We start from the raw sequence: 20,999 nt of genomic DNA on the forward strand, positions 1-20,999 counted from the left end.
ATTTTTGGCAATGGAGTGACACTGCACATATGTATAAATACACTCATTCCAGGGGAAATAAAACAGGGATAAGACAGCGGTGTCCTCACCCTCCTGGGGGAAAACAGAAGAGCTGCACCAATCAAGGAGGATGTTGATAACAGCCAATACAGTAACATTAACAGCGATTGGTCAATAGTCTCTGACAATACTTCCTGGCTAATAGCCACAGGCCAGAGTTTATCCACTCAGGACCGTTGCCCTTGTTCTGTTAGATTTTTCCAAAGTATTCACTGATTGGAGGAGCTCCTCTCTGCTTTCTACCAGGGAGGTGACACTCTCAGAAATAAAGGTACAAATGCTTGTCGCTGGGGTGTTTTTTTTTAACCTTTTTTCTTGGAGAACATCGTCATTTATACCCAAAGAGAACATAACTGTACTTCCAAGGTACATTTGGGAAATGTGATCCTTGAAGAACAAAAGCTGTACCTCCACTGTCAATGTATTGTCTTAACTCCACTCAGCTAACCCCCACCCCAATACCGCAATGCTCCGTGCGAAAGAGGGGGGGCCTTACGGAGTAGACCTTGATCAGGCGGGCGGGGAAAGTGGGCGGAGTCAAAACCACGGGACCCTCGCAGGTGACTGGCTGGAGGAGGGGGAGGGGGGAGCGGAGAGGGGGGAGGAGGCGGGGCAGGGAGACGGAGGAGAGAAAGTTTAGGAGAGAAACCTAGAGACAAAGGTGGAGAGAGAAAGAGAGACACGGCCAGACTCATTCACGTGCGCTGACACGGACGTAAGCAGAGATGAACAGGATGAACGGAGGAAGAGAGGAGCGCGTTCGCACCTTGCCTTGGCAGCAGTCCTCCGCAGAGCGGGCGGAGAGAATGACCGTGCTGGCCATCAGCACCTCCAGCAGGATCAGCAGGATCAGGTTGAAGTTGATCTAGAGGGAGAGAACCGAGGATCAGTAACATACAGCACATTACATTACAGTTAAATAGCCGACGCTTTTGTCCAAAGCCACTTGCAGTTCATTAGACTAAGCAGAGGATAATCCATCCCTGGAGCAATACGGGGTTAAATATACAATAGGTTTTTGTGTTAAAACATTGTTACATTGTTCAGGACTGTGTTTATCGTCCTTAAATTTGGGTATCTAAATATACAGTTGACGGGCCGTCACTCTGTACCAAAACATTGTATCGCTGAACAATAATTAAAGCTCATTGGTTGAAAATCGGTTCCAACTGCCACAGCCAATGGCGTTTCAATGTCAGCACGTTCACAGAGAAGGGATAAACAGTGGGATGAACAGTGTTGCAGTTTGAGGGTGCTTGTTGCTGCAATTCCTCTCTTGACTGTTAGAAGTCCAAAATTACCTATTGTACTTTTAAGGGCCTTGCTCAAGGGCCCAACAGCTGTGAGGATCTTATCATTGCTACACTGGGCTTGAACCACCATCCTCCCAGTCATGTACCTTAGCCACTAGGCTACAGGCTGCCCCAGTCATGTACCTTAGCCACTAGGCTACAGGCTGCCCCAGTCATGTACCTTAGCCACTAGGCTACAGGCTGCCCCAGTCATGTACCTTAGCCGCTAGGCTACAGGCTGCCCCAGTCATGTACCTTAGCTGCGAGGCTACAGGCTGCTGAGTCAGTCCTAATCAGCAAAAGAAGAGAAGGATAGCCTGGTTCAGCACAGCGGTTCTCAAACTCCCGTCTTTGCTAGTTTTTGGTTCTCCCACAGTTGCATTCCCATGAATTTACTAAGCGGTTATCTTTTTCACGTTTAGAGTGCAGCCACATCCTGTTTTTAATAGCCATGGATGCTGTTAAAATTCTGGAATTTAAATGAACCAATTCACTGAAAACTTGAGAACCATTTCTCCAATGAATTTGATCACAGAACAAGTTTTCAATTTAGGATTGCAATCGCAAATTGGGTCCCTGCCAACAACAACAGGGGTGTCACACTCCTGTCCTGGAGGGCCAATTAAGGCCTTGAGAACAAGGTGTCTGGACGCTTTAACCAATGAAAGCCTCTGAAATGTATCTCTCGTGCTGAAACACACCAAAAACCAGCAGACACTGCGGCCCTCCAGGACTGGAGTTAAACCTGCACACACTGCGGCCTTCCAGGACTGGAGTTAAACCTGCAGACACTGCGGCCCTCCAGGACTGGAGTTAAACCTGCAGACACTGCGGCCCTCCAGTACTGGAGTTAAACCTGCAGACACTGCGGCCCTCCAGGACTGGAGTTAAACCTGCAGACACTGCGGCCCTCCAGGACTGGAGTTAAACCTGCAGACACTGCGGCCCTCCAGGACTGGAGTTTGACACCCCAGCTCTACAACATGGCCTGACAAGCTTTCATACAGTGACAGCAATAAAATAGTTATTGATAAAAGTGCGGAATTTAGTTTGAGCTAAGCTGCACCTACTCCCTGGTTCTGCTGAAAGAATGGGATCTTTATTGATGAAACTTGGTCGTAAAGTGCCCCGTCCCATTGTTAGAAACCCCGGGAAGCTGAGTCAGGCCCCTCCTGTAAGAGCCTGCCTAGGTTTCCATGGCGAGGGGTGGGTATAATGGGAAAGAGTGCGCCCCTTGGAGAGAATGGCATTCACAGAGCCATTACCCACAATCCTGTGCTTCGTGAGCGCTAAGGGCTAAGCACAGAGGTAGGCTTATCAAAGTCATTGGCATGATACAGTTAACATAATATAGCATAGCATAGCATAGCATAGCATAGCATGTAGGGCGGCCTGCAGCGTCGTGGTTAAGGTAAATGACTGGGACATGCAAGGTCGGTGGTTCTAATCCTGGTGTAGCCACAATGAGATCCGCACAGCCGTTGGGCCCTTGAGCAAGGCCCTTAACCCTGCATTGCTCCAGGGGAGGATTGTCTCCTGCTTAGTCGAATCAACTGTACGTCGCTCTGGATAAGACTGCCAATAATGTAATGTAATAGCATAGCATAGCATAGCATAGCATAGCATAGCGTAGCATAGCATAATGGCAAGAACAGGCCATTTAGTCCAGCAATGCTCGCCTTTTCCTACCACTAAAGCGCACCGACGACTTAGTTTGCCTGACAGCTGAAGCTAATTTGAAAACCCGTCCGCCCCCGGCTACAGACGGACTCACGTTGACGGCGGAGGGACTGAACACCAGCTTGCAGCCGAACCACACCAGGCACGTGGTGGTGATGGCGAACGTCGACACAAACACCACCTGGAAATCTGACACCTGCAAAGCAAGAGCGGCTCTCCCAATCAACACTTCTGACACGTGCCGGTGACATACATATGGTGTCTTCCGCATTTGTTTTTTTAACTGGGAATTAGCTGGGGAAGTTTAGCTGGGGCAGTTTAGCTGGGACGGGGCAGTTTAGCTGGGGCGGGGCAGTTCAGATGGGGCGGGGCAGTTCAGATGGGGCGGGGCAGTTTAGCAGGGGCAGGGCAGTTTAGCTGGGGCGGGGCAGTTCAGCTGGGGCAGTTTAGCTGGGGCGGGGCAGTGAAGCAGGGGCAGGGCAGTTTAGCGGGGGGCAGGTTAGCAGGGGCAGGGCAGTTTAGCTGGGGCGGGGCAGTTTAGCTGGGGCGGGGCAGTTCAGCTGGGGCAGTTTAGCTGGGGCGGGGCAGTGTAGCAGGGGCAGGGCAGTTTAGCGGGGGGCAGGGCAGTTTAGCTGGGGCAGTTTCGCATTCGGGTTAGCTATTGTTGGCTCTCCCACTCACCGCGATGTGTCTGTTCTTGGCGATCGCAAAGCTTGCAATGGCAGTCGGAATGCTCTGTAAAAACACAAAAATATACATTACATACAGATAAATACATTACGTAAAATTACGCTAATATCATTAGCATAGCATGTGATAGCACTAAATATGGTGGAAAGTCCAGGGGTCAGAAATGAAAAGCCTTGTTTCTTCCACCCATGAACTCAACCAGCTGGTTTCACCAATTCTACCTCCTGCCTGAAGAACTGCGCTAATTAGGATTAGCAATTCTAGGCGATCAGAACAAAATACCGGGGAGGACTTTTACTTTCTGAACCTGGATTTTCCTCCTCTGACTATGGCAGCCAGATGCATGTTTAGCACCCAGAGCACTGACTCTCAAACAGCGTTTCCCCTATGAACTGATCTGGGACCAGTCTTAAACCCTGATCTTCAGCGACTTGTTAAGGAAAAGGAGCTGATCTGGGGTCAGTCTGTGGGAAACTCACAGAGCCCGCTGCACAGCGCAGGTAGTCCATGGCAGCCGGGAAGACGTTGCCCAGGTAGAGAGAGAACCCCGCTGTGATCAACAAACTGCCCTGAGGGATGAAACACACACACACACACACACACACACACACACACATACATACACACACACACACACACACACACACACACACACACACACATATATACACACACACACACACACACACACACACACACACACACACGCACACACGCACACACGCACACACATACATACACACACACACACACACACACACATATACACACACACACACACACACACACAAACGCATACATATACACACACACACACACACACACATATACACACACACACACACACACAAACGCATACATAGAGACACACACATACATATACACACTCACACACACACACACACATACCCACACACACACACACACAGACACACACAGACACACACATACACAGGGCCACACACGCACACACACACACACACATACACACACAAACACACACATAGACACACACATACACAGAGACACACGCACACACACACACACACAGACAGACAGAGACACACACATGCGCACATACACAGACACGCACACATACATGAACGCACACACACACGCACAGCAACACACACACAGCAATAATTACATCCACCGCCATCTCACTGTGCCAAAATTAACCACTCAGCACAACGGATAATGTAAAGCCACATTAAAATCCACAAATTAACAGTTAATCCTTTACATGAGTCCACATATTCAGTTTCTTTTCCAACACACAACCCTTACTTTTCCGGTTCCCTCAGAAAAGCAGAATATTGTCAGAATATAAGAGTTCAGCAGTTTGAGCAGTATATTCGCCCGTTATATAACATTGTCTGGAACTCATCCATAAATCTTCCTCATGGCAAATATCACACCTTCACCCAGAGACGAGGGAACCGATCAGTGAAAAGAGCCGGTGTCGTGATTGGTGGGAACGAACGGCTGCATACTCTCAGTGGCACATGGCCGGGCAAGCCCTGCTGTGGAAGGCGCGTGTGGGCGGGTGCAGTTCCCCCTCTCACCCCTATGAGGGCGCTGTAGAGCCAGGTGCGGTAGCTGAGGCAGGGGTGCAGGGCCGGGGCCCGGGGCAGCTGCAGGTCGCTGGCCCTGACGTCCACCGTGTAGCTGTCCCTCTCAGACCTCCGGCCGACCGTTCCCCCCGTGGCCCGCTCCAACGTGGGCATGAGGTCGTAGCCAAACTCCTCCCTCGCCGACAGCTCCTCCCTCTGCATGGTGACGGGCGGGTCTGTGGAGCCAACGGGCGGGCTTGCTCCCCGATTGGTTCAGGCGTCTGTTGGGAGGGGACCAGACATTACGAATATCGAAACCTCATACAACTCGTACTCAACGGGTTTTCATTGGAAGGTGGTACGAGTAGTCTGCTCAAGTTCGCGAATTCGTACGCAGCCGGCGATATCGAGAAAACGTGGATTCGGAAAATGGGATGTCCTTAGGGACGAGACGGCCTTGAGGGAGGAGCTCAGCCAATTACAAAGTGCATTGCTCACAACCAATAGAACAACGCCAACTGTGATTGGTGGGCAATTTCTTGCCACTTCCTGGCTAGTGGCTACCAACAGGAAGCTAGTGATAAGAAACAAAATGAGGACATTTCTTGTATTTTTATCAATTGAAAATGTCACTTGATAAGGGTTTTTATTTAATGCTCGTTTTTCATTGGTAATAAGGAGGCTGATGAGAAGTAAACGTGTGCGCTATTTCTACTTCCAAACGTCATAGCAGTTAAATATCTATCCTTCAATCAAAAGAGACGGCAAGACCCCTGGAAGGTTAGATAAGTGTAGATAGGTTAAGTAAGGCAAGATGATGAAAGGCAGACTTTACTCAACAAATGTCCCTGCCTGCCGAACACCCCATCAATAGCCGAGTGAAGATTGAGCCAAATCAATGGGGAACACAGCTGTCGTTTATATCCAGTGAAGAGATTATTTTGGAAAAATCAATAACAACATATTACACTGTCTGGTTCAAGGCACGGTACCTACATTATAGATTCAATCTGAAAAGCCAAACGAAATTGAAATTGATCTATACAACGTTTCGCAAAACATTCAGCATACCTTGTCCTAAACATAGTTAGGCATCTACAGGACCTGTGTATCGCCTCCTGGTGGTGAGAACCGGCAAAAACGGAGGATATTTAAATCCAATGAATCTTTTTTACGATTGCACATTCAGGGGTGTTTTGTAAAGTGACATTGTGGAACTGTCTGGAAAGATGGCGGGAGGCTTTTCTGCAAATCAGATTCTGGTCACCCTGCTGAAAACTCCAGTTTAGACCAGCCTAAGCTGGTTAAAGCTGGGCTAAACCGTGTTTTCAACACTTTTAGTGAGCCAACCAGCTGACCTACCTAGGTCACCAGTTGACCACCAACTTATTCTCCCAGCTTAACCAGCTTTGACCCTCTTCCCAGCTAGAGACCGGCCCCAAACCAGCTAGAAGTGTCGAAAACACAGCAAAAACCATCTTAAAATCCCAGCTCGTCTGAGAAGATCGACGGGCAGGTAGAATAAAGACAGACCCTGCAGAGACTTGAAAACCAACAACTTCACTAATAAACACTTTTTTTCCTGCCAGTTTTGAAACCACCAAGCTTTGCGCAGGTGAAACCACAAAGATGCCATCTTGTTTTCAAAACAACCCTGCTGTTTTCCTGTGGGCATTTTCAGCTCTTACTCCCGAATTGCCCTCTCTCTCCCTCCCCCCTCTATATCTCTCTCTATCCCTCCCTCCCACCCCCTCTCTCTCTCACACCTCACCTGCCTCCCAGACCCACCTGTGCGTGCGTCCGTGTGTCCGGCGAAGCCTTCAGCAGATCCGTCCGTCTGTCTGCTTCCCCCTCCAGAAACCGGAGTCCTTGGCTCCGGAGAAGGAGTTTGTTTCTCAGTTCGGTCAGCCCCCCAACCCCCCCGCCCCACCACCCACCCCCTCACATCCCCTCTTTGAGAGGGAAGGGAAGAGAGAAGAAAAAAAAAAGTTTTGGAACAGGATCCTTTCAAAGAGGAGAACAAAAAAAAAAAAAAAAACCTCCAATCCTCGAGAGCTGCCAGCACCCAGGGAAACGGAGGGGTGGAGGGCGGGGGGGGGGGGGCGAGCGGGGGGTTTCCGAGGCACGGCCTCTGAATGACAATGAGGCTTCGGGGGTCAGGGGGAGGAGGGGGGCTGTCGAAGAAATCGCTTCAGGACCCTCCCCCCAAACACCCCCCCCACCACAACATGTGCGGTTTCCTCATCATCAGAACTGCGTCAAAGCCTTTCGGCTGCGGTGCGTGTGACATATGGATTTGCATTTTTATGTAATAAAGATTGCACACCCCCCCCCCCCCCCCCCCCAACTCCCCCCACACCTTTTCTTTTTTTCCGATGCCACCAGCAGAGCATCTCCCTCCCCTCCACTGATATATTTCTGCTGGAGGTGTGCTCCATTTGGATTGTTTTTGTGCACTTTAATCCCTGCCAACATCGGGCAGGATTGGGGGGCGACCCACAAGGGTTCGGACCCCCACAGCGGCCCCCCTCTTACGTCAGGCCCCAGCAGGTTCACGTCCCAAAACAAGGCTGTAAATCAAGCCGGGCCAAAGAAGAAGCCCGAAGAGGGTCCCGTTTGACTCGGCCACGCCCTCGCGGTCGTCTCTGCAGAACCGGGTCAGGGCCAATTCCAGAGCGAAAACCTAGCGACCGCAAAACATTCCCGAGGTGTTCCTCCCGATAAACTGGCTTCGGAACAAAAGAGCAGGGTCAAGGGGAAGCCAAGGCCACAACTTCAGAGGGCGGCCATTTTCCCAAGAATTCCCTCCCGCACGATGACAGTCAAACAAACGCACAAGTACAATAATATTATATAATGTATATATACATAAAATAAAAACAGGAAGAAACACAAATGGGAGAAAACATTCGGTAGCAAGCAAAAAAATGACTGTCCAGTTTAAAAATGGTCTTTTTCCTCAGTTGACCAACGTTTTACAGCTTGCAGAATACGTTATCGAGAGAAGAAAAGTTTGTTTTTACGCAGGAGAGAGAAAGGGGGAGATGGGACAGAGAGAGAGAGAGTGCGGGAGAGAGGGGGGAGGGAGGGAGAGCGAGAGATGGATAGAGGGGGAGGAGAAGGAAGGAGTTGTCAAAGAATCGACCTGTGCAGTCTCGCTCTCGACCGTGCTGCAGGGTCCCCTCCCCACGAATTATCTGGGCGTCTGTATCCTTGGATACTCATTTAACACTGTGACAGTGTCGCTGTTGTTTAAAGCAGGAAGATGCCTTGATACAAAATAGTTACCAATTACGATTTTCTAATCTGCGTGGATAGCATTCACAACTGCTGTTCAAGAACACAGAGTCGGCCACTTAAATACAAACGACATGGCCACATAAAATCGGCTTTTTCGCCCACAGTAGCACGTTGGTGATCAATCAAGCCAAGTGACAGTTCGGGGGAGTTCCCCCCTTTTCCAACGCACTTTGAGACCGCGCATACTTCGCGCAGTTTCGCCCGGACAGCGCGGCGCTGTACGGTACAGTAACTCGCGTTCACGGCGCAGGCAAACGGCGCCGAGGACAATGAGGAGCCTGTTCGGCCGGCTGTTGTGTAACTCTTCGCCCCCAGCCGCTTTCCTCATTCTCGCCTCCTCCACCTCCCCCCCTCGGGCGATTTACCGGGAAGCCTCTGCCACCTCCCCGAAAAAGGAGCCGTCACAGGGCGGCGATGACGGGGCGCCGTATCGCAAAACTTCAGAGACAAGGGCATGCAAGTTGATTTAAAAGGAGCGATCAATTCAGAATTAAAATCACACATTTTACAAATTCATCGGTCACTGGAACGGATTGAAAAGGCGTACGCAGTGAGAAGCAATTTAAAAAGTCTTTTTATTATCATATGCCCAGTTGATTGCGTGTTCGAATGACAAGGTTCCACTTTGTCATGATGGGTTATTGAGTAGATTGATGAGCAGAAATCTACAACACAAAGTGCGGAGAAAGCGAAGGGGTCTGAATACTTTCTGTAGGCACTATACTTATGCACACCATTCACGCATACTTACGTATGTAGTAATCATGGAGGTGCTATGCAGTGCCTATGAGAGCTCAATTGCACTTAAGGACAGCGCTTTCTGATAAACACGGCACATTTGAATCAACCCAGAGGCTTGTTTAAAGTTGCCATCGCAGTCTTACTCGGTACATTTCCAAAAAAGCAATCTTCAATCACTTTCATGGCAAGTCTTTTATTTATTTACATACATCTAGTTGCCAAATTTATTTAAGAGAAAGAACGTTATGAGCATAAAATAAACCCTGACATTTATCTTTTTAAAAGAACTCAAACGCAGATTTTTGGAACACACTTTCAGCCAAAAACCCAACCGCCGAAAGCAGGGGTGCACAAGGACTGATCCGTTTCAGGATTATGTGCCAGCTTCTGGTCTTAATGATTTAATTGACTCAATCACGTCTTATCTGACGTGTGTATGAGTACTGGCAACAGCTGCAGACTGCACGTGTATCCTCATGATTTTACTGTGCTCAAGTATAGGCGGGAACCAGGGTAATGTATAGAGCCGCCTGCAAATACAAGGCAATTGATTGGAACAAAAACCAGAACGCAGACCAGCCCTCGAGGACCGGAGTTGTGCACCCCCGGCCTCCACAACTCACCTGACCAAATCAAATTAGACCTTTCTAAATGCCAACACCAACAAACTGCCACTAGGAGCGCTGTTATACAATGCTTCACCATTGCCGAATGAAATGTTCACCGGTACGGAAGTGTTGCATGGTAAGTAGTGGCGGTCATGGACACCTATAAACATGGAAGCAGTGCGTACAAAAGCTTACTGCAGCTTTTATGCAAGACTTTACAAAGACACATCAATAAAACCTGTCAAGCTTAAGAGGTGTTCGTGCGCATTCACCCAGCAATCCTTAAACGAGCCAAATGATTTGCGACGCCACAAAGGTGATACAATATCTTGCGTTCATTTTTTATTATGAAATACTGTTCGCGTTTAAATTCTTAATCTCTTCCAGTGTAGTTCAAATCAGGCAAGGCAATTATCTGTGACCACAATCCCTACAGGGTTTTAAAAAAAAAAGAAAGAAAAAATAATAATTGAAAAACCAAAACAAACCAACAAATAGGTGACTTGGCTCTCCCGTCCGTGTGTAAACTCGACAGAAACGAACATCCGTTTCCAGTGAAAACAGAAAAAGCCAAACAAAAAAAAAAAGAAATAATTAGGATTATTATTACATTTCAAAGCTGTGCTCTTAAACAGTCAGAGTCTGATGGGACTACGTACAACGAACCAGGTTACAATAGATCAGAAAGTGCTTGATTGATCACTCGCATTTCAGGGAGATCTTTAAAAAAAAAATTAAATTAAAAAAAAAAAGGTCCGTGCGATAAGACTGCAGTTCTTTGTTAAAGTGACAGCCCCCCAGTCTGTACATTCGAGCTCCAGGTCCGGATGTGAGGCAGGCTCTTCGTAAGGCGTCGGGGAAGAAATCCGTCCATCCTTCTCCTTTCAAGACATTAGTCCGGAGCGTGTGTGTGTGTGTGTGTGTGCGTGTGTGTGTTTTGTGTGTGTGTTTTGCGTGTGTGTTTTGCGTGTGTGTTTTGCGTGAGTGCACCGTGCGTTCGTGCAACCGAGTAGATACCAAGAGTGTTGATGCGCACAAAAAAATAACCGACATTTTTAACCAATTAAACGATAATTAGACGTAAAAATATCGTAGCGTGTTTTACAGTGATGAAAGCGAGCTCAAAAGCAAAATGTCTCTGCTCTACTTGTGGCTACCACTTTCCCGGTTTCCGTTCACACAGCAGGTTAAGAGTGCGATTTACGCTGATCTGGGATCAACTACGACTCCGTGCGCATCCAAACAGTCTCCATTTTGAGCCAAATATCCTAGACTGACCCCAAACCTAAACACCCCCATGGGATTTGGGCACACAGTGTATGGGGTCAGACCTTGTAGCCAATCACCGTCGACAATATATTCATCAAGGCAAAACAAACAAACAAACAAATCTGTCAGTAGGCTGCGTTTCAGAAGTAGAAAGAAGATAAATACAAATACAACGGTGTTAAATGGAGTGGGGTTTTTTTTTTTTGAAACTAGGGACGTGATTTATTTTATTTTTTTCCCTGAGTAAGTCAGGAAACGCAGATAATCTTCACCTCAACGTTCCTCGGGCCACTAGTATTTGGTTTTACCGCTGAACCTTTGCGGGGGACCGACCAACACCGACTTTGCCTAATACTTAAAAGCGGAAAAATACCTACGCTCACAAACGGTTTCAGAGTTCAGCAGTCACTAAAGCCAACTCACCGAATTGAGTTTGCGAATAAAACGTCGTGCATTTACACAAGTTGGACGAATGTCGGTCAAACCCCAGCAACGCCATCAGCTCAGTGTACACCTATAATGCAGCTCAAGCCCTTTCCTATGGCCCACACATTTAAGGTGTGGAAGTCTACGTCCCGATAGCATCAAACGAACACGCTTCTTTGAGAACATATAGTGAACAGACATATCTTTTCTCTGAAAAATGCGGAAGACGTGAAGCATAGCAATGCGCCCGTCTAAAGACATTTGCGGTTTACAAAGACATTATGTAGCGAATTAACGTTTCAATGTTTATGGAATAGCACGGTAAAAATATCGTTTAAAAGTGCAAAAAGCAAACTGTCAACACCCCGAGTAAATACTTAACTGTATGCGCGTGTGTGTGTGTGTGTGTGTGTGTGCGCGCGTGAGTGAGTGAGTGTGGGTGGGTGTTAGAAGCAGATCAGCATGTGTTAGGCTGGTTCATCTGCAGAGTTCTTGTACCAGATGACCTTGGTAGACCCTGAAAAGGTTGGAGAAAACAGCAGTGGGTGTCAGGAACAAAACAAAAAGGGAACAAAAAAAACCACAGCATCAGAAACGCCACCTGCTCGTGACACGTGTGTAGGGGGGGGGAGGGGGGTTTTACCGGAATTGGCGTCACCGCAGAGGCACTGCTGTGGACCTCTCCATTACATTAATGGGCGGCCTGTAGCGTTAAGGTACATGACTGGGTCAGGGGAGGATGGTCTCCTGCTTAGTCTAATCAACTGTACGTCGCTCTGGACAAGAGCGTCTGCCAAATGCCAATAATGTAATGTTCAAGTAAAATAACTTAAATGTTCGCCTACACATGGCTAACGTTGCATAGTGAATTGAATTGGAAAATGCAAACGGATTATAAAACATAACCCATGAGAAAAGGGCATTTCAGCTATTGCTAGGTAGAGATCATGGTGTCCTTATACCAGCTAAAACAACATTTGGCTACTGAATCGACCCACTTTTTGCTCAATCTAAATGGATAGTGCAATGTGGTCGATCGGCGCCAATGCACAGATGATAACGTGTGGCTGTATCGAGTTAGGAGCGTGGCCCCACTGTGTGTCTCCTGCACGTATAAAAACAGATCCGGTCGCCCATTTAAGACCTCGGCTGGAACGGATATGCGAGTGTCAGCAGCGGTTGGCCCGGGTAAAGCGCAACTGAGCACGCTCCGTTTCGGGGCGTTGTGTGACGTCATCGCTTCGTTCCGCGCATTACCGTTTATTGCCACACTTCGGAGAATACGTGCGACCCATGCCGAAACGCTTCTAAACACTAGGGGGCGGTAATGAGATCGATTGCACAGTGGAAGACCAGTCCCGAAACAGAGAAGCGTCTTACCTTGTTTCTGCTTGTTGGAGAGCACGTTCCATTCTGAAAACAGAGAAAGTCCAATTAGCACACAAACCAGACAAAATATTGCTGAACATTCCTTACAAATGAGATGCATTGTATATACGAGCCAAAAACAAATTATTCAAAGACCACAGTACACAAGCCTTTTAATCTCAGAACAGGCTAAACTTTTCTGCTTGTTCGGTTAAAGAAAGACTGTTTGCAGTTCACTGGGAGAATTAAGACTTTTTATGCACTTTTATGAAGTTTCTATGTGGCCGAGACTAAAATCTGTAGCCCAGGGCAAAGGATAATTCTGCTTCTCTGTGACAGAAAACAAAATACCTCCCCACGCCCTCTAATTTCCCACTTTAAAAGTGAGGCTATTCAAGGTTTAAGGAACCTGTGACTTCCACATTTATTCAGCTCAACTAGAGTACACACAAGAAGCGGCAACAAAACATATCTGGGTGTGCCTGGCGTGCAAAACAAACAAAGGTTTAGCCTCAAAAGTTTGGGCATACTATGAACCGTCTGCAACGTTCCGGAAAAATCTCAAGGGACACGTTTGCGGCCATTTTAAGACGGGCATTCCAGGACTGCCACGGTGTAACCAGACACAGCTAATGATGCATTTCAACGTTGGTCGGGCAGTTAGGAGTCACCACACTAAGTGATTTGTAACTGGATATTCAGTTTAGTCCCCCATCCGATTAAAACAGAGCGAAGGGCGGGCCTGCCCGTACCTCGGGTGTGATAGCGCAACGCCTCCACTAGGTGGCGACAGCCGAGCAGCAGCTCCCCGGAGGTGTCCGTCTCCTCGCGACACTGGCCGAGGCGGAGGGGGGGCGTGGCGGGAGGCGGGGTCTCTGTGCGAGTCTCTGGGGCGGGGGTGTCCGCGGGGAAGCACGTGGGCGCCCCGAAAGAGGGCCCGTTCTGCGGCGGGGGCCCCTCGCTGATGAAGCTGAGGCCCCACTGGTTCTGCAGCAGCACGCCGATGGCGGGGGGCTCCTCGGGGCCCGCGCCGGCCCCGCCCGACTTCACCTTGGAGGCGTAGCTGACGGCCGGCTGCAGCTTGGCGGGGCTGTCCTGCACCGGGAAAGCCGGGGGGGGCTTGAGCAGAGAGAGGCCCTCCCCCGCCCAGCGGGCCCGCTCCACCGGTCGCGCCCGGCCCCCCCGGGGGCCCTCCGGAAGCTTCCGGAGGCCGCGGCCCTTCAGGTGGGCTCTGTGCTCGGAGGAGGAGGAGGAGGAGGAGGGAGGGGGGGGCGCGTCGGACTTGCCCCGCGTGCGGTTGCCGCCCCCGCCCCCCCCTCCGCACTCGGCCGAGCCGGGGGACAGGCGGCGGTTCCGGACGGGGGGCTCGGGGTTGGGGGGGGAGACCAGGGCGGAGTCGTACAGGGCGTCGGCCTCGCAGACGGTGTTGTTCGTCTCCCACGTGCCTGCGGAGGGAGAGAGAGGGAGGGAGCGTCACCACGGTTACGCCATTACCTCACACCACACCATAGCACGGTATCACACATGTAACCAAGGTTACACCTTTACCTCACCACACCATAGCACAGGACCACATATGTAACCACAGTTACGCATTACCTCACACTACACCATAGCACAGGACCACATATGTACGCAATTACCTCACACCACAGCACAGGACCACATATGTAACCAAGGTCATGCATTACCTCACACTACACCATAGCACAGGGCCACATATGTAACCACAGTTACACATTACCTCACACCATACAGAAGCACAGCGCAGGGCTCATTTCAATCACTTATTTTTCTTTTACAATCTTTCTTTTCTCTACTCTCTCCACCCGTCAGGAGTGGCTCAGAAATGAAGAAATGAGGACAGGGAAAGTGAGAAAAGGTGAATTAGGCAAATGGAATGTCCTCGCTCCTTCAAAACGACAGTTTGAATCCACGTCAGGTTCAGGTGTGGCAGACGGGGAGAGGTGGCTTTCCAGAAAAAAATATTTCCGCCAAAAAAAAAAAGAAAAGGATGTGCCAATTCATGTTTTCTTGCTCAAAGGAAAAAGTAGAAGTTCCTAACTTCTACTTCTTGCTCCTTCAAGGAACATTTAACAGGTTGGAAAAATCCATTTCCAGGTAAAAAAAATGAAAAATAAATAGAGAAAAATAAGTGATTGGAATGAGCCCATAGTATCACATACAGGGAATTACGTCACAGGAAATGACATCGCACAACATGCCATCCTGTTGCACAACACCGGCTCCCATAACACCACATGTCACATGACTCGGCACTTTCAGACATGGCACTGAGCAAACACTCATGTCCAGGATAACTTCCAAGGCCAGACGATAACAAGTTCCACTAGTTACACCGGAAACAGAGGGATAACAGTTCTGTGGGACTTCCCTGTTTTGCTTTCGTTTCTGGTGAATGGAGTGCAATAAACAAAAGTCTATGTTTATGACTGACAAATCTCCAAGCCAAAGAGAGCCGGTGCTTACAACCGTGAGTTATGAAACAAAACGGCATCAATCCTTTCTAAACCAACACACATTTCTCAAACAAAAATTCACTACAGTTATACATTACTGGGCGAGAAACTCCGAGTTATTATAACACATTCGGTTGCATCAGAAATGTGGTGCCATGACAAGAACAAGCTGTTCAGCCAATCTCGTCATTTACCTACAAACTGGCAGGTATTCAACAATCGTGTCTAGACATGAACGCCCTGAGGGCGTATGAATTGGTTAAGTCATAGGCTAAACAGCTGAAGGGAAGACATGACACTAATACCTGCAACCTTATTTGCCTAATCATTCATATGACAGATATGAAAATAAACGCACCGACAATTACGTATTTTATTCATGTCTTTGTCATGCGTTCGTAAGGGAAATCCTAGAATGTTCCGGATAAGGTAAATTGAGATTTATGCTCTGTCCTCCTAGGTATAGATTTTACTTAAAGATTTCTATGCAAACAAGGCCAAAGAACAAAGGTTCCGAAAGCGAAAATGTTAACGCTAAAATGTTTACCAAGTCTCAGACACACATTTGTAAGTGTGCGGTAAACGAAAAACCCTACACAGACAGTATGACATAAACATGACAATTTCAAACTTAATATTTCTAAAGTAAACAAATGGTTCGAGCAACAATTGTGTCCATTATTCAGTGGCAATGTACTGCCATTGTAGCACAGTAAGATAATTTGGAATCCGACAGTATGCATTAGATGCAAAACTACTTTATCATTGATAGTCTTTGCTCAGTTTGACAGCCCAGGAATGAAATCAATGCGATTTTGGACAATACCGTCTCATTCCGGTAGCGTTTCTCAACAAAGTATGAACTGGGTCTCGGCACAAGAATTGATACGGGTGAGTTTTCTTTCGGTTTCCATTTCCATTAGGGTTATGGTTAGAATTGTTACAAAATGTCATATTATATGACGGCCACGACTCTCCTAGTCAAGGCCCTTTTCTGAGTCAGGTGCTTGGCTGGGAATAAGCTGCACCTACACCCCTGACTTGGATACAGGACTTAACCTTATGACTATGAATCAGACGCCAAATGACGTGACAGGCACCTAGCTTCGTGCAGCAACCGCTTACAACCACTAGGAAAGTCGAGATTGAATCACAAGGGACGATCTGCAATTTGACTGCATTTGAACCGAATCCATCGTTTCATCCCACTGAAGTTATTGTATGATGGTGGCAGCACGTTCTGGTTTTAGAATTGTGCACTGCCGAACGCAGAACGAGGTCAGCGGCTGCCTGTATCACGTAATAACGTCTGAGTGAAGGCAAATTGTCACATTTGTTTGCGGGAAACCCTGCTATTTAAAGAATTTTCAAACGCCGCCATGCAACAAATCCCTCTTGAGTGGGATGGCAGTTTCTCAAGGTTGACAGGCTTAAATGGCTGTTCATAATGGAAAAGGCTACATGTAAATGAATATATTGAATTTGTATCACGCAACATATTATGAAACTGAAGGCTGAGTATATAGTATATTTAGAATATAGATAAGCATTTATATTTGAAAATAAGCAACAATAAAATTAAACAGCCTAGTTAGGGAACAAGTGTAGGGAATTGTTGAAAAACTAAATGTATGCTAGCCTATACGTTCGAGGCAGCTGACGAAATCAAGTCTGTCCGACACTTTACCTTTGAATTATGAATTTGTCGTCACCAACATGAAAAGAAAACCCAGACAAGAGTAAAAAACGAGCAGGTAAAGCACAACAATTTACCGTCGCTATGTTACTGTAGCTAGTGACACCAAACTAACACCATTGTAGGATGTTGCTTGCTTAGCGGGCTATGGTAGACCACGCTTCATCCACATCTGAACTAACAAATCGCATGTTTCACATTGCTAGCTGGTTAGCCTAACTAGTCCGACTTGATGGGTACGCAGAATTTGGGCGGACAGCCATTCTGCGCACTTTAATGTGAAGGCTATAATACGGACACTAAACATGGAAGTTATTCGATAGGCAACTTGATGCTACTAAAACGTCCACCTGTGTTGGCTCAAGACTTTGTGGAGTTTTAGCCAACTACAGCTAGCCAAGTACAACTCGGCAACATAGCCGACGGATAGCAGATCGATCGACAAACCCTTTCAAACTCTTAAAGCAGACTTCAAACAGTTAATATAATTGTAATCCATGCAACAAGCTGACTAACGTAAGCGATTCTGGATTGTTCTAGCAAGCATTGGCAAGAACTTCTCGAAGAAAATCAGACAAACAGCGCTGCCGCACGACTGGCTAACACTTGGTAGCAAACTATTTAGCTAGCCTAGCTATCTACAGATTCAGAAAATATTTAGCATTCAAGATAGAAAAAGCTGCCAGTCACCAAACATAGGCGATTCCCAATTACCAAGCATGTAAGTTACATAAGTGTAGCTCACTGGATCATTTCTCTTCAAAAGAGGCTAGCTAGTAGCAAACTGGCAAGCTAGCTTGAACGAACAAGCTCTTCAACGCTCCAGGCCAGACGAAGTTAGCTAGCCAAGTTAGCTTGTTAGCGGCTAACTTAGCCAACTCTTAGTACTACAGTACAACGAGTAACAAAGTTTACTTGCCAGCAAGCCAACTTGCTATAGAGCGAGACATCAAAAGTTATCCAGCTAAATGCGAAAACCAAAGCGAGTTTCAATATTATTGGAACTTAAAAGAGGAACGCAAATCAGCTAGCTAACACAGAAGCTAGTGCTAGTTAAGCGTTTCGTAACACTTGGCTAGCTTGCTCGGCTTCTTAAAACGTGGAAACCTTGACACTTAAAAACGTCCCAAATGAGTTTCTTAGCTAGCGCTACCGAGTCACCAATTAAACCGTTTGAATGCGATCGCAATGTAAAACACAGACATGTAGCTAATGTTACCTGTCTTAATATGCATGTTCTGTCTTGTATTTCCGATGTGGACGTTGAGGAGAGTTAAACGGGACCGATTGCTGCTTGCTAAGTGGTGGAGCAAAGCATGAATACACCCGGGTGGAAGTGAGCACTAACCGAGGCGGATATATAAGCGGCAGAGGGGAGGGAAAATAAAAAGGGCGGGGAGTGGCCAACCGCCGCGTTAAACTCTCAACTCCAAAAAGAGAAATGAGTGAAACATTACAACTGTAACACAGATTATGCATAACATTGGCTCTTCAAGCAGACCGACGTAGTCTCTCATAACACCTGGATTTTCTTTTTCTGTTTTTCCAGACTCTATTTTTTAAATCTTCCAAATATCAGTTTAGAGTAACATTTCCCAGTACTATATTTTAGTAACATATTTGAGCGAGATATTTCAAAAGGCAGAGAGCCTAAAAAGGAATCTAGGAATCAAGAAAGTTCATCACACGCAGTTGCTTGTGCTTTTATTGCAGCCTCTTTCAGTTTTTTGTTTTGGGGGGCTTTTCCCTTCAATCTCCTCTTCAGGAGGTGAAATGCATGCTCAATTGGGATTACATTTACATTTACATTTTAGTCATTTGGCAGACGCTTTTAATCCAAAGCGATTTACAAGTGCATAGGTTGTACCATAAGTCAGAGCATCACATCCAGAAACTAGCAAAATACACAGGAAATGCTGTTCTAAACATAGTTGTCATCAGAATTTTTTTTTTTTTTTTTTTTTTTTTTGGGAGGGGGGGGGGGTTAGACAAGGATAGGGATATCAGAAAGGAGGGGCAGGGGAAGTCAGGAGGGAGGACTAAGGTAGAGTTTGAAAAGGTGGGTTTTGAGTCTGCGTCGAAATAGGGGGAGGGATTCTGCTGTTCTGACAGTGGTAGGCAGGTCATTCCACCACTGAGGAACCGTGAGGCGTGAACGTGCAGCTCGACCGCCAGGTGCACGTAGAGAGGGAGAGGGATACAGTCGAGTGCTTGACTTGGCCAGTCTAAAACCTTCCACTTTTTTGTCTTTTTTCCCCATCATTTGTTGTGTTGGCAGTGTTTTGGGTCATTGTCTTGCTGCATGATGAAGTTCCTCCCATGAGTTACATCATCAATAAAGATTAGTGAGCCCACTGAAGCAGCCATGCAAACTCAAGCCATTTCCTCCACCGTGCTTCACAGATGAGCTTGTATGTTTTGGATCATGCGCAGATCCCTTTTATTTTCCACACTTTGGCCCTTCCATCACTTTGGTAGATGGTAATCTTGGTCTCATCAGTCCATAAAACCTTTTTCCAGAATTTTTGTAGCTCATCTCTGTACTTCTTTGCAAATTGTCATCTCATCAACCAATTCTTACGACTGATGAGTGGTTTGCATCTTGTGGTATAGCCTCTATATTGCTGCTCTCTAAGTCTTCTTTGAACGGTCGATTGAGATATCTTCACTCCTGCCCAGTGGAGATTGTTTGTAATGTCACTGACTGATGTTTTAGGGTTTTTATTCACAATTCTCACAATGTTTCTGTTTTCTTGTTTTCCTTGGTCGACCTGTTCAATGTCTGTTGCTCAGTATGCCAGTGATTTCTTTCTTTTTCAGGACATTCCAAATTGTTGTACAAGCTTTTCCCCTCTTTTCTAAGCTTCAAAATGGCTTGCTTTTCTCCCAGAAACAGCTCCCTGGTCTGTCATGTTGGTTTATCTTTTATAACACAAATGCAGTCTTCACAGGCTAAACCCAAGGCTAAAACCAAGAGTAGACATTCAGAACTATTTATTGTTTAACCGATCAAGTCAACAGGACACATCTGGGCAACAAGGAACACCCGTCAGTCACGTTTCAATACTTTTGCTCATTAGGTGGTTTGATACAAAAGGTGATATGCTCTAAGGCCTTTTTATGCCTTTTAATATTTTTAGAAAATTAAATGAAGAAAGTTGTGTGTGCTTTGGGATGTTATCCTGCATTACATTTCAGCCTTGAAAGTTTTAAACTGTGCTATCGTTGCTCAATAAAAATAATATGCAATAAGAACAGTTTCAGTATTTCTTTAAATATCCAAATGCATCGATCTGACAAGCAAACAAAAACAGTTTTGTTTTTTTACGTCCCAACTTGCTGTGTTGTACTGACACGTTTTGTCCAGGTGAGGGAGGCACATCCCTCACATGTAGCGTCATCCACTGATTATCCCAATGCAACCCTTCACCGTTAGACAGAGATGGGTCCAGTTAAAACAAGCATTTATATCTACGGTATACATATTTGATCTGATGCGTGTGATTTTTCAGGTTGACAGATGTCTATGAAAAATAGACTGAAACGGAAATGATTGTGCATTGTTTTAACTGCACTCATACTTGTGTTTGATTTGCACTTCATTGTACGTCGCTCTGGATAAGAGCGTCTGCTAAATGCCATGTAATGTAATGTAATGTAATGTAACTGAGCAATGACAGAACATTGTTCGCGGCTGAACTATAAAGGCAGAATACAATTCTAAAGCAGACTCTTTCATTATTTAAATGAAAATAACGTGGTTCTACGACCGATCACCCAGCACACGACGACTGCATTTAATTAAAACAGATGAAATGATTGTTCTCTGAAGTGCA

At 46.7% G+C, this 20,999-nt stretch overlaps 2 protein-coding genes across 3 annotated transcripts in view; both read right to left on the bottom strand.

Moving 5' to 3' along the window:
* mlc1 (modulator of VRAC current 1) overlaps positions 1–7,149 on the bottom strand; it is an 11,942-nt gene extending 4,793 nt beyond the window's left edge. The window contains exons 1-7 of one of the 2 annotated variants that reach the window (XM_061229675.1): positions 7,064–7,149; positions 5,288–5,556; positions 4,202–4,291; positions 3,714–3,767; positions 3,127–3,228; positions 827–925; positions 557–628 (exon numbers count right to left, since the gene is read on the bottom strand). In XM_061229675.1, coding sequence (XP_061085659.1) covers positions 557–628; positions 827–925; positions 3,127–3,228; positions 3,714–3,767; positions 4,202–4,291; positions 5,288–5,497 — 627 coding nt within the window. In that variant the 5' untranslated portion in view covers positions 5,498–5,556; positions 7,064–7,149. Of the gene's footprint in view, positions 1–556; positions 710–826; positions 926–3,126; positions 3,229–3,713; positions 3,768–4,201; positions 4,292–5,287; positions 5,557–7,063 lie in introns of both variants that reach the window. The other variant, XM_061229674.1, reaches the window with a different exon arrangement.
* A 3,095-nt stretch (positions 7,150–10,244) lies between these two features.
* On the bottom strand, positions 10,245–18,506 carry si:ch211-214j24.10 (uncharacterized protein LOC558894 homolog). Its single transcript, XM_061228971.1, has 4 exons — positions 18,383–18,506; positions 13,740–14,432; positions 13,000–13,032; positions 10,245–12,136 (listed from the first exon to the last, which is right to left on the bottom strand). The coding sequence occupies exons 1-4, from the start codon at positions 18,396–18,398 to the stop codon at positions 12,087–12,089; spliced, it is 792 nt and encodes a 263-aa protein (XP_061084955.1). The 5' UTR covers positions 18,399–18,506; the 3' UTR covers positions 10,245–12,086.
* Between the last annotated feature and the right edge of the window lie 2,493 nt (positions 18,507–20,999).

This window comes from Conger conger, chromosome 19, assembly GCF_963514075.1.
Source record: "Conger conger chromosome 19, fConCon1.1, whole genome shotgun sequence".
Taxonomy (NCBI): domain Eukaryota; kingdom Metazoa; phylum Chordata; class Actinopteri; order Anguilliformes; family Congridae; genus Conger; species Conger conger.